The sequence below is a fragment of the Spermophilus citellus genome (assembly GCF_964194105.1).
Source record: "Spermophilus citellus genome assembly, chromosome: 11".
Lineage (NCBI taxonomy): Eukaryota > Metazoa > Chordata > Mammalia > Rodentia > Sciuridae > Spermophilus > Spermophilus citellus.
In genome coordinates this window covers 64,442,704-64,460,034 of record NC_138192.1, presented here as the reverse complement: position 1 = coordinate 64,460,034, position 17,331 = coordinate 64,442,704, and the positions used below count along the sequence as shown (strand labels likewise).

General features: G+C 39.1%; 1 protein-coding gene across 3 annotated transcripts in view; it reads left to right on the top strand.

Annotated features, from left to right (window-relative positions):
• The window catches only part of ITGB6 (integrin subunit beta 6), a 125,023-nt gene extending 109,392 nt beyond the window's left edge, over window positions 1–15,631 (top strand). For all 3 annotated transcript variants that reach the window (XM_081261905.1, XM_081261904.1, XM_081261906.1), the window contains 3 exons: window positions 1,653–1,772; window positions 7,349–7,515; window positions 13,529–15,631. In XM_081261905.1, the coding sequence (XP_081118031.1) occupies window positions 1,653–1,772; window positions 7,349–7,515; window positions 13,529–13,627 (386 nt within the window). In that variant the 3' untranslated portion in view covers window positions 13,628–15,631. The remainder of the gene's footprint in view (window positions 1–1,652; window positions 1,773–7,348; window positions 7,516–13,528) is intronic.
• Window positions 15,632–17,331: the final 1,700 nt, after the last annotated feature.

The following is a 17,331-nucleotide window of genomic DNA, read 5'->3' as shown; positions in this document are numbered from 1 at the left end:
CACTAAGAAAAAACACCTTCCTGGAGACTTTAGGAATCCCAGGTGATTGGAGAGATGAGGTAGGCAGCTGTGGGTGAAGACCCTCAAAGTGATCGAAGTATGAATTGCATATGCAGTGTCATTTGCAATCAAACACATAAAATGACACAGATTTCACTAATCACATGTTGCCCAGAGGTTCCCAAACCTTCTAATCAGAATCATCTCATTAAACTGCTTATTAAACCACACACTCAAAGTCCAAGTGCCCATGTGTATACCAGCCCTTCCCATGCAGCCCTGTGCATACCCCCCACCCGGGGGTAAGGCCTCAGAATCCATCTTTTCAAAAACCGGAGGTGATTTAGACAGTCATAAACATTTGGAAATGACCAAGCTAGAATGGTTTGTAATTAGATTTCTTCATATTCCTATGTAAATAAATAATGTTTTCAATGAGTTCAAAAACAGTTTATTCTCTTCAATCTCTTGCCTAAAATCTTAATTATAATGCTAAATGTTTACCAGTCCTGTTTTCATGAATAATACAAGGCACACTTCTCACAGACTTTGCCACGTTCTTATCTTACATGGAAAGACAACAAACAATGACCTATATTTCTATCTTTCCAATAGCTGTAGCACCTTTGTACCCAAATGGGCTATTATTTTTCTTTGTAAGGAGCAGGGAAACACAGGCAGATTCTGTTTCATTAACACCTTGTTGTTTTTAAGCTAATGAGAGAAATTATAAATGTGTCCAAGATTATTTGGAGTAGTCTCAATTTTAATATTCTGACCCATTGTGTCAAACACACTAATATCTAACCATATGTCCCAGAAGTTTGGGTTAAGAGCAAATGCTCATTCTACTTCAGGTTTCTGAAAAACAGTGTTTGTAATAGTATCATTGAAAAGTCTCCAATTTAGAAGGTAGGGTAACTACAAGGCAACTTTAGGGTTTGTTGTTGTTGTTTTTGCTTTATTTTTAATTCAGAAAAGGCTACATCTTGGCAGAGGAGCTGAACCACTAAAATTTGTAATAAACAGATTGAAGATTAGCCTTTTACTTTATTTTCAATTTCTGTTGTGATACAATATACTGTCATTCTGGGTTCCTTTAAATCTCTAGTTTACCTTTATCCTGTTGGACCCTGAGCTACCTAACACTGCAGTCTCTGTTTCCTAATATTAATTTATTTTTACTGTTGTGACAATACTTGGCCAGCAAGCTTGACTACACCATTGTGAGGAAGGCCCCTTTAAAAGTATCAGTATCCATTTGGACTGTGCAGCAATGTAATCTAGACATCCTCCCAGATGCTCTCAGCAAAGAGGAACATATAGCCCCCTCATTACCATAATCAGGGCCATTCTATTCCCAAGACAGCTGTGGGCACCTGCCCCACTTTCACTCCATTGAAATCCTGCCTATGTCAGTTTGATAGGTACATTTGATGGTCAGTCCTGATTGACCACATCTGGAGCTGTTCTTGTGGAACATGAATTAAAAATGAAAATCTCCCTTGGTGGGAAAAATCCTATGCCTTTTCAGTTTTCATTCTGCAATATTGAAAATCCTCATTTGCATATTAAAACTCAATACTATTTTGCTTTATAAATAATCTCTTTGGAATCTCATTTAACCTAATGAATGACTTCTTTATCTGCAGATTTCTCAAAGGATAGTTCTGTTTCCTGCTCTCTGCAAGGAGAAAATGAATGTCTTATTACATTCCTAATAACTACAGATAACGAGGGGAAAACCATCATTCACAGCATCAACGAAAAAGGTGAGTGGCTTGCACCCCATTGTCAATGGTAAGTGATATTCTACACAGGGAAAATGTCCAGAAGGTCACTTTAGGCAGTTTGCCAGGAAAAACATTCAATTTTAGATTAAGTGTCTCTACTTTCCCAAAGAATGAGAGATACCTATTAAAAGGTTTCTTTTATGAAAACCAGATAACACAACGACTTGTATTTACACCAGTAATCATCTCCCTGAAAGCTGACTGCTGAACGGTAGAAAGGTAAACTGATGAAATGAAATATAAGCAAAAGGTCTATCTTTTGGAAAAGCTAACAGGGAGGAATCTATCGGATTTTAAATGGATTGAATCAGACCGTGGTTCAAATCCTGCTACCATTTAATAGTTGCTCAACATTCTGAAAGATACTTGCCGTCTCTATTTCCTCATCTGTAAAATAATAGTACTTTTTCTAAGAGCCAAGTCGAGGATTGAATGTAAAACATGTGGCAATATCTAACTTACAGCGATGAGTCACTGAATGATAATGCGGAATCAACAAGGACAAGAAGCAGCAAATAAGGAAAGAAGTGACCCATAAAGGGTGCCAAAGAGTCCATTGCTTCTGTGGAATTTCATCCACATCACCTCATGGAGTCAGTTTGGGACTTGGGGAACACTTGAAAATTCCACATTTAGCAAAGGGAAGAGCCAAGCTTATATTAGTTAGAGAAGGAAGCAGTGGAGAAGGTACTGTTCCCAAAGTTTCATTTGCACTAGACTCCACCTGCAGGCTTGTTAAAAAAAAAAAAAAAAAAAAAAAAGGCTATATCAGCAGGCTCCATGTGTGTGGCTCAGGATGCTGTATTTTTACAACATGACCCTAACACAGCTGGTCCTGAGCTGTCTCTGTGAGCAGCTCCCTAACCACCCTGGCTGCATTCTCAGCTCCTCACAGGTGCCTCATTTTCTTTCTTCAATTAATAATGTGTCCCTCCCTAAATCTTTCCAGCACAAATGACAGCTGCATTAAATCAGACCTCATCAGAATTTGTCCACAACCTCTTCTTCCCCACAAAAAATCCCAGAGCCTGAGTTCTGGTCCAGGTCTCAGCAGCAGGCCAGGCAATAAGACAGAGGTTCGTTTGCTGTCTGTGCTTGCTCTTCAATGTGCTGACAGAACTTAAGTTAGTCCTGAATGTGAAACCAAGGTCAAATTGGTATCACCTAAGAGCATAATAACCAAAACAATACAATCATAACCAGAAAGCAAGTTCAACACATCATAATTCGATCAAGAAAACATGATCAGAGAAATACTGCATTGCTGTGCTGAGGGGAAGGGAGAGAGAGAAGTCATCACCATTCGAGAGGATGAGTGTGAACTTGATTTTGAAGCTCAGGTAGGCAGAATGCTCCTGGAGACTTGCTCTTGAAAAATCCTGTGTAAATCACCTTCCTTGAAATGCATACACAACATGCAGCTTGCATTGTTCAGTTAAGGAAACTTAAGGTGAATCCTGCTGAACAAGGATGAATTACTTTCTAATACAAAAACCCTGCCTCCTCATTATCTATTTCATAAAGTCAAATTCTCTAATTACACCCCTAACCTTCTATTTGTGACTGTGACAGTGGCTTGAGCGGTTATCTTGAAATCAAAGCCATCCTGTGTGATATAAATTCTATTGGACACACACATCCCAAAAAATAAATTTCCAGAACAGGCCCTGACCCTGTTTTTAATTCAAAGGTTTTGTATCTTACTGGTTTGATGTGTTGTGCGTGTGTGTGTGTGTGTGTGTGTGTGTGTGTGAGAGAGAGAGAGAGAGAGAGAGAGAGAGAGAGAGAGAGAGAAACATGCCTTCGGCTGATAAATGCTTCCTCATTACAAAACTGTCGGCTATTCTTTTATTCTTCCACACAATATGAGTGGCACATCAACATGCCATCCTTCAGAGCACACACAGACGCCCTGATGCATTTTATTATAGTATTGTATTTATCTCTGTGCTTTTGTAGTGGGGAAAGTGAAGGGGAAAAATTACCTCCCTGAGGCATCACTCGAGTCCCCTGATGTCTCCAATGATGCCTCTTCCTTCACACATGCCCTATTTCCTGGGTAGGCCTAGTGCTTACAGACGCCCTGAGGGCAGAGCCCACCCCGGAAATCAGAAGTCCCTCCCCTCCCTCAGCTTTCAGACCTGGAAATCTGGAAGGACAATTGGAAGTCTGGATAGAAAAGAGACAAAATGAGCACCTTGGAAGGGGAAGGGAGGTTAATGCTTCCCACATCCTCCAAGCAAATGGGAAAAAGGAGCCAGTGAAGCCCCACCAGGGCTTTTGTGGACACAGGCAGAACTTCTTCATCTTCTTACCTCTGCAGAAATTTTCAGAGCCTAAAAGCACATCACAGTCAAGGAATGAGAGTGGAAGAGCTTTCCTGGCTAGAAGGTGCCAACTACTGCTGATGTTGAACCTGTAGGTTCCAGCGTGGAGGATCCAGATCCTTGTGGTTTAGAGGAAGAAAAGGGAGAAGACTGCATTTGCTATAACATCAGTACTACTACTAGTAATATAAGAGCAACTCTAGCTTATGGAGCCCTTACCAATACCAAATGCAAGCTGTCATTCCATATATTTTACATGTATAATTCACTTAATATATGTAAACTACATTCACCGTACAAGGCAGGTACTTTTGTTGTATAGGCAAGGAAACTGAGGCATAGAGACATAAATAATTTGCTGCATCTTGCACTAATTAAGCACCAGAGCTGGTTGAGGAGTTCCAACTGTCTGGCTTGGAGCCCGTGCTCTTAACCACTGTACTATACTGCCTCCCACTGGCTGTATGATCATAACAAACATGTGAATCACAAAACATGTTAGATCAGCATATCCAACCAAATTGTTTTCAGAACCATATATATAATTTTAAAAATTTCAGTAACCACATGAAACAGTAAAAGACACATGAAATAAATTTTGCTTTTATTCAAATACTATCACTTCAACACGAAATCAATATAAAAATTATTAATGAGGAATTTTATACGTTTTCAGAGTATGTGTTCAAAATCAGTGTTTATTTTACACCAATAGCACAACTTAACTTGGAAAAGCCATATTCCGAGTGCTCAATAGTCACATATGCTAGAGCTACCAGATTAGACCAAGCAGCAGCATTGAACACTCAGCACCCTAGAATTAGGTGCAGCATCGACCTGGACTCTATAGGAAACATCACACAGTGATGGAGGAGACTCTCACTCCCACTCAGAAATCTAACTTCAGTCTGAGTATCAAAAGAAATGTCAAAGAAAGTATAAAAAGTGAAGATCTCTGTTCTGTAATATTTGCTTTGATACTTGAACCAAAATCTTTGAGAAATACACAGTGCCCAGTGGATTTAAGTTCTTAAAATAATTATCTCTGCTAAGTCATTCCTCTTCCCACTTTATTCCCTTCTGGGGAGTCCTCCTAATTCACTTTCTGTCTTAGCAAGCTTCATCCTGCTTTGAGAGACAATGCACAATGCCCCACTCTAACCCATTTCTTAACCAAACTATAGCAATATGGGTTATATTTTTCATTGACATAAGCCCTTTTGCTTTCTTTTCAGGAACTGAGCTAACCTATTAGAGGCGAGAACAGGGTCTTTAGATCTTTGTTCTGTAGTAGCTATGTCATTAGCAACTTTTGTTATTTCTTCCCTATCTTCTTATGTGATTTCTACAAAGAACAAAAGGCCAGGCATGCATCATTAGGCCCCTTTTGATTCAGATCAGTTATAGAGCCCACCTGAAAAGCAGCTTGGAGATATATATCTCCTCTATGTGTATAACTCTCCTTATCAAAGAGCAATAAGAGTTAGGATAAACTAAGCATGAATAGCTTCCTCCCCCAGGTACCATGGATTTTGCTTCTCTTCTTGCAGAGGGTTGCAGATATTTAATAATCATTTTTATATGGTATTTTTTTCCATAAAAGCAAAAGGAGAGCTTAATTATAACATTTCATTAAGAAATGTATCATCTCCTAGGCATAGTGCAAGGATGATTAGTCATTTTGCTGTCAATGAAGGGAGGTACTGGATAATTGCAAAATTATATTAATACTCTCACTAGAGTCAAAATAACATTTCATGAACTCTTCAAGTGGAGAAGACCATACAGAAGATCTAATTTTTCTAACTTCCCTGAGGATAAGAATCATTAGGAACACCCTTAATAAAAAAAAAAAAAAAGTCTGTGGCCTCATTGAATCAGAATCTCAGGCAAAGAGCCTAGGAAGTTGTAGGTTTAATAAACATGCGCACCTCAGCTTATTACCATCATCAGGAAAGTTGAGGGAACAGTGAGCTTTGTTTTACAGATGAGATCGAAGGACATGACTTGATTCTCACAGCTGCTGTTCATCAGATGGGAATCAAACCCAACCCTCCCCAGAAACTTTCCAGGAAAGCAGAGCACTGCTTTAAAAACACAACCAAACAACAACAAAAGGAAGCCACAGCAAATAGTAACCTTTCAGGGGATACGTTCTATATAATTTTATAATATGATCTCCTGGACTGCTCTTAATTCAGGAGGATAGATGAAAAGGTGTCTGCAAGCATTACACACACACACACACACACACACACACACACTCACTCACTCCATTTCTACTTTTTCATGTACTCAAAAGAGACCATCGTTAGTGATTAAGGCTATAGTTATAGTTTCTTTTTCATGGTGCTTGAAATATCTATGTGCATTAATTGTCACTCTTCTGGATTCTAATTAGCTCTTTTCAAGTCAGCCATCAAGTATATGGTCCTCCTTGGTACCTGCAAGGTGATTGATTCCAGATCCCCTGCAGATACCAAAATCTGCAGGTGTGTAAGCCCTCTTATGTAAAATGGGATAGTATTTGCATATAACCTAAGCACATCTTCCCATATGCTTTAAATCATCCTTGATTACTTATAATACCTAATACAACGTAAATTCTACCCAATTTTTTTGTTACAATAGTAACAAAAAATAGTAGCAAGGAAAAAAAGCCCTTATATGTTCAAAACAGACACATTTTTTCCGCAATATTTTCAATCCATAGTTGGTTGAATCTTGAACATGCAGAATCCAAGAGCATAAACAACTCTATACTGGGGCTGGGAATATAGCTCAGTTGGTAGAGTGCTTGTCTCACATGCACAAGGCTCTGGATTCAATCCCCAGCACCACACACACACACACACACACACACACACACACAAAACACTTTATATTTATTTACTTTGAATGACCAAACACTTCCTTTTGTCTTTTGCTCTTCTTTAAAGAAATAGAGTTATCCTTCAACAAACAACTTGCTTTTTAAAATTTCAGCAAGACAAAAAAAAGGTGTCAATATTTACCCTCTATTGTAAGAAATGTCTAAAAGGAAAACCCAGTGAGAAATGTCTTTCCATGGATTAGAGACTGAGCTCAGTGGTAGAGTGATTGCCTAGTATGTTCAAGCAAGGCCCTGAGTTCAATCCCCATCACAACAACAACCACAACAAAGCTTTCCTACATCAAAACATTGATAATGCCAGCTGCTTCTTAACATAATTTCATTTGTTTCCACAGACTGTCCAAAACCTCCGAACATTCCTATGATCATGTTGGGGGTTTCACTGGCTATTCTTCTCATCGGAGTTGTCCTCCTGTGCATCTGGAAGCTGCTGGTGTCATTTCATGATCGCAAAGAAGTTGCCAAATTTGAAGCAGAACGATCAAAGGCCAAGTGGCAAACGGTATGTCTAAACTGGATGCAGTGGTCCAGGCAGAAAGGATGGGAGAGGGACTCCACTTTCTTCTGTCTAAAAAAGAGTTTAGGTGTCACATTTTTCCCTACCGCCCTTGTCATGATCCCAATAGTTTTAGTTTCTGTTCTGCTTTGGAAGCAAACCTCTTCATCCATTGTCTGGCCACAAGTGTCCCTCGTGACATGCATTGCTTCTCAGTGCAGTGGGTATCTCCACCACTCAGAAGAGTCCTGTGAATTTCCTCATACAGCAAATTAGGGACATCATGGAGGTATATTCTATTCAGTGCCTCTTCACCACCAGGAGGACCCCTTGGGCTCCATTTGATAACACATAGGTGCTGGATCTACATATTTCCATGAATTAGTTATGCTATAGCTAATGGAATAATGTTCGTGAATAGTCTGACAGTTCATGCCAATTTTCACGGAAATACTTGTTACTCATATAATAGGTTACAAAGCAAAGTTGAGAAGACTTTTTAAACACCAGGCAGTTTTTCTGAATAACATAAATTTTAAACAGCTACCTGAAAAAAAAAAAGTATCAACCTTCAAATATATGTACTCAATAGACATAATTTGTGTCTTCTCTTCACAATAGGCAAACAGAAAACAGGACTACAATTTTATGTGTTTCTATTCCACAGGAGGATAATTACATTTCTAGAGACCCCTAGAAACAATTTTATGGTTTTAATTTAATCTCTCTATCTCTAATGGTGTGTCTAGCTATCTAATAGCAATTATCTTACATTGCTGAGTCTCAAAACAGTGACATCACTGGAGAAATACAGGCAAACACAATGCTCCTTTGGGCTCATCTGCCCAAATAAATTGATGTTAACACTGTTTTCTCTGAGCCTATACAATATTTTCAATTTCTAAAGCAAACAGAATTTTCCCTTTTGCATAATTTTATCTCAATAAGGGATACCTATATTTTAGGCAGTCATATTTTAAACTAATCATAATATATTATGCAGGACTAAGGACAATGAAAATTTTTATCTACTTTATCTTCCCATTAAAAGTGCCTTTGGATACAATAACCAAATGTGAGGTATGGATCTTCTTTGGATCCTGATTTGCACAGTCCAACTATAAAAATATATTTTAAAACAACTGGGAAAAAGATTAATACACACTAGATATTAGAATAATAGCAAGGAAATATGCTTAACTTGATCAAATACCTTTAGGCATGATGTCTTTACTAGAAAATATCCATTCTTTTTAGAGATGCAAACTGAAGTATACAAGGACGAAAGGAAATGAAGGCTGGGATCTGTTTTGAAATAATTCAGCCTAAAGAGAGGGTGGGAGGGAGAGATAGTAAAAGTAGTTTGGGCAAAATCTTGATAACTGTTGGTTCTGGTAATGGGTCTTTGGAGGTTTGTTAAATAACTTTCCTCTTGGCATATGTATGGATTTTTCACAACTGAACAAAACCCTTCAGGAAAGTAAACTATGGAATAATTGATCCATCCTTAACAATGTAAAACGTGATCTGATGGTTTATCTTGGTGACTTAGAACATAGTGATAATGAGGCCAAAGTTGTGGGATAGTTAATTTTGCCTGATACAATGGCCACAGATATTAATCTTAACTTTCACCAACTGCCAAGTAAATGCCTGGCAATGGTCAGAAGGGTGAGCAGGCAAAACAATGTGGGTAAGTCAGCACAAAGAGCAACAGCAGCAAATAGTTGGACAACTGTCAGCCCTGTAAAGTAGTCTTGGTGTCCCCATTTTGAAGATATGCAAACTGAATCTGAGAACCATTAAGGGACTTCCCAAACCTTAGCTGCAGGTGGAATAGAACCCTAATCATTAGTTGTTCTTCCAAACACAACCTTTTGTTGATCCTCCCAGAAATAACAAGAAGGTGTTTGACAAACAGGCAGTTGGGCATTTATATGATGCCTATCTACCAACCAGCATATTTTAATGTTCTCATACCAAGGCATGAGTGCTGGAAAATGATTAATATCTTTAAAATAATATTTTAATTAACAGTTAATTTCCCCAAAACATAAATTGTTCTCCCTCTGGATGCAGAACATGACTGCAATTCAGATACCAAATTTTTGCTATTTCTTCAACTAAAATGGGACAAAACATGCATTAAACAGATAAAAGCATAAATGAAAAAATATTATTCCCTTGTTCTGTTGAGTTTCCTCGAATAACAAATGTGTGATGTTCCTGACTAGATAATGATGGAAATAATTATTCACTTGGATGCAAAAGAGGTTTAATTCAAATAATTCAGTTCAAATTTCTCTAATATATCCTCCTAGAAAAAAAATTAGTGTTGCTCAGTGCATACATTTAAAGATCTTCAATTTAATTCAGTTTTTATATAAAACCTATTTTTTCCCCCAAGAATTGGACTGATCTTTAAAACCGGGGGACAGGGCTGGGGATGTGGCTCAAGTGGTAGCGCGCTCGCCTGGCATGCGTGCGGCCAGGGTTCGATCCTCAGCACCACATACAAACAAAGATGTTGTGCCCGCCGAAAAACTAAAAAATAAAGATTAAAAAAATTCTCTCTCTCTCTCTCTCTCTCTCTGTCTCTCACTCTCTCTAAAAAAAAAAAAAAAAAAAAAAAAGAGGACATCCTTTAAAAAAAAAAAAAAAAAAAAAAAACCGGGGGACAAAAGGGTCAGTAGGGTCTCCTGTACCCATAGGGCCCCATTGGACTCTTAAGGTGACAGAAGTTAGGACAGGAAAGTCTTCACTCTTGCCTCCTGAAACTTTTTATCATAGCTGTAAAGAAAGGTTACCTTTTTATTATACTTATAAGCCCCCTTGCATATTCCTTATGAAAACACAAATGGAAGATATTTAAATTCATCTTTGATGAGACATTTTTTTCTAGGATGACAAGTCATTAACTTGAGGCAAAAAAAAAATGTTCAGGCTGACATTTCTTGCAGTCATGGATTGATTTTGCACTGTGCTAAGCAAATCAGGTCTGCTTTTGGCAGTTAGGCGATCATTAAGGAAGCTGTGGGTCATGACAGAATTTTCTTATTACCACTTTTTTCCAAGCTTGAAAAAAAATGTGCCATTGCTTTTGCAGAATACACAGCCTAAATTAGAGCCCCTATATTCCTTGGGGGAAAATCAGCCTGGTCACTCCAGATGATTAGGGGAAAACTGTCTAAACAATGGAGTGGAGACTCTCCCGAAATGGGGAGGACCCAAGTCTATATTCAGCTGAAACTCTAAGCAGGGCCACTGCAGTCTGCACAGCACAAATCCAGGCACATCTGATACTGATGACACTACTTGCACCCATTCTCCTGGGCTCTGAACATCAGCTGAGGTCAAGAACCGCCCCATTATACACACCTCTGACTGCAACAGGGACTTGTTCATGCTCTACCTTTATACTTCCTCCTCAACCTCCTCCTGTAATGGAGTCTGTTTTACCCATCATCCACCCTCCAAAAAAAAATCACAGACCTAAATGTTTGTTGTTGATGTTGTTTTAAAATACAGAATAAAAACTGCACAAAATTAAACATTCAACTAAATATCTACAAAATAACATTATTCCGTCAATTGCAATTCAAATCCTCCCCCACCTTTATAGCACAAAAAAATTCTAGTTAATGTGGAATGTGGATGCATTTTAATATGTTCAAGATGACATGGGATAGGACCTACAAACAAGTGCTTGGCCCTATGAAGGTCTGGCCCTGCTCATAGTCTATTTATTCTTCCAGAATCCCTTTTATATTCATTAAGTTTCCTTCCTTCAGCAGAGGCTCTGCCCTTCATTTCCAGCCTGCACCTCTTAGGTTTTCTACCTTGCCTCTTTAGCCAGATCCTTTGTTCTTCTGTAACCAAGTAGATACTAGTGTTCTAAACTTCAAAGAATTCCATGCATGCTTTTTGTTTCCAAATGAGACTCTACCATTATCAGAGACCACACCAATCTGCCATTCACCCTCAAAAATTCCAAGGTTTTGAGGAATAAGGACTAGAGATCCTTCAGAATTATCCAGGCTGAGCTCAGAAGTAGGAACAATACAGCAACCTGACCTTCACCCTCATCCACCAGCAGCCAAGCTACCTTTTCCTATTTGCCCTCAACAGAGAGATAGCATCTATCTCCAAAGGCACTGTGTCAGAGGTTGAGCCACTGGGTATGGGTCTGACTACTGCTCACAAAGAAGGCCCTGTAGCAAGTCCAAAGGCAATGTGTAGAAGAGGTCAGGGAATGTTTTTGTTTTGCTCAGTTCTTCTGAGAGCTGAAAGAATGTTCTGAGATAGCCCTGCACACACGCCTGTAATCCCAGCAGCTCAGGAGGCTGAGGCAGGAGGATGGCAAGTTCAAAGTCAGCCTCAGCAATTTCGAGGTGCTAAGCAACTCAATGAGACCCTGATTCTAAATAAAACACAAAATAGGGCTGGGCATGTGGCTCAGTGGTTGAGTGCTCCTGAGTTCAATCCCTGGTACTGGAAAAAAAGAAAAGAAAAGAAATGTTCTGAGATAGCAAATACAATCTTCTTTTTTTTTTTTTTAATTTATGTCTACAAAATATGACTATCTCTACAATTCATGGAATAAAGAGACCAACGTAACTCAGAGATAGTATCTGGACTTCACACATATGGGTTTGGAAATGTTAAGACTTCCAAAGCCCTATCAGAAAATATCTTTATAACTTTCTTCAGGATCTAAAGGAAAAGAAACTTCCAAATTTGAAGAAAAGTTATAAGTAAGAACTAATAAGAAGAGGCAGCATGCATTGAACAGTTAGTATGTTCTAGACACAGTACAATAGGATCTTATCTCATGGACAGAGTAGGGAATTTGTTAATCCTTCATTAATAGATGAGCACATCAAGGCCTAGGGTTGCTTAAGTAAAGTCACCTGGTAGGCTGGGTTTGAACACAGACTGATGCCAAAGCCTGTGTGTCAACCTTGGAAATTAGGAGAGAAGACACTGTACCTCACAGAGATCCCTTGCTCCTGCCTAGGACAGCTCAATAGGCTTTGTCCTCTGATCCTCTGGCTATAGCACCACTGCTGCAAACACATCTTCAGCCTCAACAGCACAGCTGTGTTCTCTGGGCATCGACTCTCAATCTCCCTATGGCCCCAGGGGCCAAGCCATTTTGTGCTGTTTGCCTTCAGACCACCACTCATTTGTGAACCCAGGGTTTTACATACCAGTCACTTGCAGTCATCTGCTTTACACTCAGTTTTATCTAGTAAGCATATGCCAGAAAGTTCTTCTGCTCTCCAGAGCAAGTGTTAGCTGTCCAGGGGATCTGTCTGTGCTCCTTCCAAGCAGCTAGCTGCTCCCCCTTCTCAGATTTGATCTCATTTACACAACGTTATCGCGCCCTGTCTGATAACTCACCAACAGCAGCTTCAAGACAGACACTATGTCATTCATATGTGTTATGTTTCTATCCATTTCACTTTTCCCACTGTTCACGTTACCTTATCTCTCACTTTTGGTTCACCAACTGGTGTTCATTCTGCCCATTCAATGCATATTGAGTACCTGATATCAGCTGAACACTGTTTTCAGCGCTGGGAAAACAGGCAACAGAACAAGTAAACATGTTTTCTATCCATAAATCAGTATGTTTCCAATGAGGGTAAGATTTTTAGAATGCCCATGTGGAGGGCTGGGGGTATAGCTCAGCAGTCAAGCACTTGCCTAGCATGCTCGAGTCCCTGGGTCACACACACACTGACCCCCGCCCCTTACACACACAGAATACCCATGTGGGACTAGTTTCACCTATTAGAAAAAAGCAAAGATATAGAGCAACTTGCAGTGGCACTGCCATAAATTTGAAAATGCTAAGAGTATGAAATATCAAATGAATCAAAATTATTCCTATGGCTTCCAAGATTGAAATTGACTCTCATCTTCCAATTTGAACTATAATAAAAATACCTAGGAATAGTAAAATAGTATCATAACAAAGTGTGCAGACTTTCATCTGAACTTTTTTTTCTTTTAGGGAACAAATCCACTGTACAGAGGCTCCACTAGTACTTTTAAAAATGTGACCTATAAACACAGGGAAAAACAAAAAGTGGATCTCACCACAGAAGGCTAGAACCACTTGACGCGTGGGAAAAGTTGGCTTCGCTGATGTGAAATGTTAATGCACTATTTTATTTTCCTTTCTCTGTTGCTTCAAGAAGAGGTTGGCCTAAGATAATAATAGGTCATTTGGAGATCAGTCATTCTCTGTATGAAGGTGAGACACTATGTTGACAGGTTCAAAGTAATCAAGAAGAGGAATTTCCTTAGCATAGAGGTGACTTTGGCGATCATTTGAGGAATACTAACTCTGTTGCATTAATGCTTCAAATAATCATCAAAATGATTCATGGGGGCCTGATTTGCATTTGAAAAATGTTGAAAATTAGAATCGCTTTTGTTTCAGGAGTACAGCTACCTAAAGTCTTTGTCCCAGCAAAGTTACAAAGTCCATACGCTTGTATTGTGTACCCACACTTGCAGTTATTCTAAACTGAGGTAAATCCATCCTAAAGGAAGTTTTATTTTAAACCAGGAGAATTGAGATTCTGATTTCACTTCAGTTGAAAGGATGCATTTCTTCCACAGATATCCCAAATTGTAAGATTGATCATTTCTGTGAATTTGTATGCTCCTGTAAGTCAGGTACACAAACAGACACTTTGTTTTACAAATGAGGATGAAGTAATTTATAAATTAAGTCACTAGTAAAATCAAAAATAATAACCCTACCATTTAGCTTATTTTTAAATTACCTGGAAAATAATCTGTGCTCAGTTTCCTTCTTGTCCTTGAGTTTTCAAACTGTTACTTCTCCCTTATTTCTCAATCATCTTACTCAGTGTCAGAGTCTCCTAAACCTGTAATTGTCACATAAGAGTTTTCATTTCTTTTTGAAAAATTACCTTAAATGGTTGGCTTATTCAAAGAGAGTTCCAGAAATATAAAAGGAACATGGGGTAAACAGAACAAATGTTTCAATGGCTGTAAATCCAGCACATCGAGAGTACACAACTCCCTCATGAATTGCAGATTTTTAAATCTACGTTCTTTTCCCATCTGCATAACCCAACGTGCACATTTCAGCTACGTGTGGTTGATGCACACCACACATTTAAGAAGTAAGATTTTACTTACAAAATACACGTGGACAATTAGGGGTCCATCGGTTGATTGGCGAGATGGCCACTATAGGATGTTTTTCCTTATGGTTTCTGCTGTGTCAGAAAGCACTTTCATCTCATTTGATCCTTGCAAGGAAACAAAGGCTCAGAGGATGAGTAGAAGAACTGGGATCAGAATTCACATTTTTTTACTCCAAGGCATTTCCTCTTTCCACTGCATGGGACTGCCTCTTTTGTTGTTAAAATGATAGAAACGTTGTATTAGTTAAGCAATAACATTTGTTTGAAATGTACTAAACAAATAGCAGTTACAGCACTGGAATCCAGGTGAGTTGTACTTTTGTGCAATGTTTATTAGCTTTGATTAAATTGTAATGAGAAGTCTTATAGAGTTCCTTACATACTGGAGGCTTCATGGTTGTCCATTGAATTGCCAGTGTAATCTCCAAGTTTCTTCAATCCTAGCCGATTGATGTGTGTACATTTGATCACTTGGAGACCCCCTCAAATCCCGGTTTTTAAACAACTCAGGTAAATCATACATTTAGGGAGGACTGGGCCCTATGAGAAGGATTACTGAACAATCTCCTTGGACATCTGAAGGACTGATGTGCCACTCCGTTATTAATGGGGACGTCTAGAGCAACCTGCAGAAGCACTGCCAGTGACACAGCGGTAGCAGGACCTTGTACATGAGACTGCTTGTGCTGTTTTGTACAATTACTGAAATGAGATTTTTAGAAAATAGAAGTTTCCTTTGTGTGTGTACTAGGGAAGAATCTGCTCATTCTTTAAATGTGGTTTTGACCCAAGGCAGGACCTTGAAAAGGCCAAAACATTAACAGTAGTACTTCTATTCATGGAAGAGTTATGTTACATGAAGATAAAATGGTTGTTTTGTAAGTTGTTGTATTTTGTGTTGACATAAATAAACGTGGTAATTTAAACAAAGACACTTGGATGATGATTCCTTTCATTCACTCAGCAAGAAATCTGAGTTTTTGGATATTTCTGTGACCTACTCTGACTGCCTTGTTGATCTCATTCTAGGACCAAGAAAAAGAGCAGGAAGAGGCAGCCACAGAAGGCAGGGGGCAGCAGGAAATGGAGTAATTGCTGCCCAGTGACAATACTTACACCATTAGCATTTGAAAATCAGCCTGGACACGACTCCATGTTTGTAAAATCAAATTCTTTAGGGTTAGTGTTCTGGGCTGAAATATGTCTCTCCCCAAGATCACTCCCCACACAACTCATGAAGTGTTAATCGCCAGTATCTTAGTTTTGACTGTATAACTGGAGATAGGGTCTTTAAAGAGATAATTAAGTTAAAATGAGGTCCTGGCCCTGGGCCTTCATCCAATATGACTAGAGTCCTCACAAGAAGAAGATGATAGGACATAAACAGGTAGAGAGGGACCAGATGAAGACACAGGGAGAAGATGGCCACTGCAGACCAAAGGAGAGAGGGTTCAGAAGAAACCATCCATTTGGATACCTCAATCTCTGACTCATTGGCCTCTAGAATTGTGAGTAAATAAATTTCTGTTATTTAAATCACCCAGTCTATGGTACTTTGTTGTGGCAACCACAGCAAATTAATGCAATCAATGCTGTTTTTCTGGGCATCCATTGGGTAGGTTCCATGGTGCTGTGCCCACTTTCTGCATCAGGAAAATTAAGTTCAGAGAGACCAAATGCTCACAAAGGAAGTCAGTTATTGTTGTCTTTGTTTGGTTTGCTTTTTTGGAAAGGCCCATTCCTTACAAAAGTACAGGTGAAATCAAGAGCACTTACTTTCTGAAACACACTGTTTCTTGTGAACTAAAAGCCAGGAATCTAGAAATCTAGAACCTGCTTTCATTTTGAAAATTAGCTTCAATTAAATTGTAATGAAATTAGCTTCAATTAAATTGTAATGAAACAGAGTTCATTACATATTGGAGGCTTCATGGTTGTCCATTGAATTGCCAGTGTAATCTCAAAGTTTCTTCAGTCCTACCAGATTGATGTAGGTACTTTCAAGAAAGTCACTTTACTTTTTAATTTTTCCATCTGTGAGATGGTGGCAATGTCCATCTCTTCTAGCACCTGTAATAATCCCTGACACATAGGGTCTCAATAAATTCGTTCAACAGATATTTATTATCTACGATAGGCCAGACATTGTTCTTACAATTATGGGAAGAGTGAACACTGAACAAAACAAGCAATCTCTGTGCTTCCAAATGAGGGAGATGATAATAAATATGTAAGTAGACAATATCAGAATACTAGACCCAGTTTCTGCATGTCCCCCATCCACTTGCTGCCCCCCAGGACTATCCCTGGAGCAGCCCCAACTCCCACAGTCCTCTTGATAGTAAACTCCCAGCTTCTACCTCACCCCTCACAGGTAGAGGAGCTGTAGGAGTTCCTGTGCCCCCGTGCAGAGTGGCTTTGCTGGTTGCTGTGCCAGTGGACCAGTAGTACAACAAGAAATGCAAGGGAATTAGCAGCCCAAGGAAGGAACACGGATCCTTAGGAGACAGTGTGGGAAGGAACCAGCAGATAGATGAGTAGGAGCTGAGCCACTAGCACTCGTCAGCTTCCTAATGCATCATTAAATATTTGCTTCCCCTCATTCCCTGCTTCCCTACCCTTTCTCCCTGGG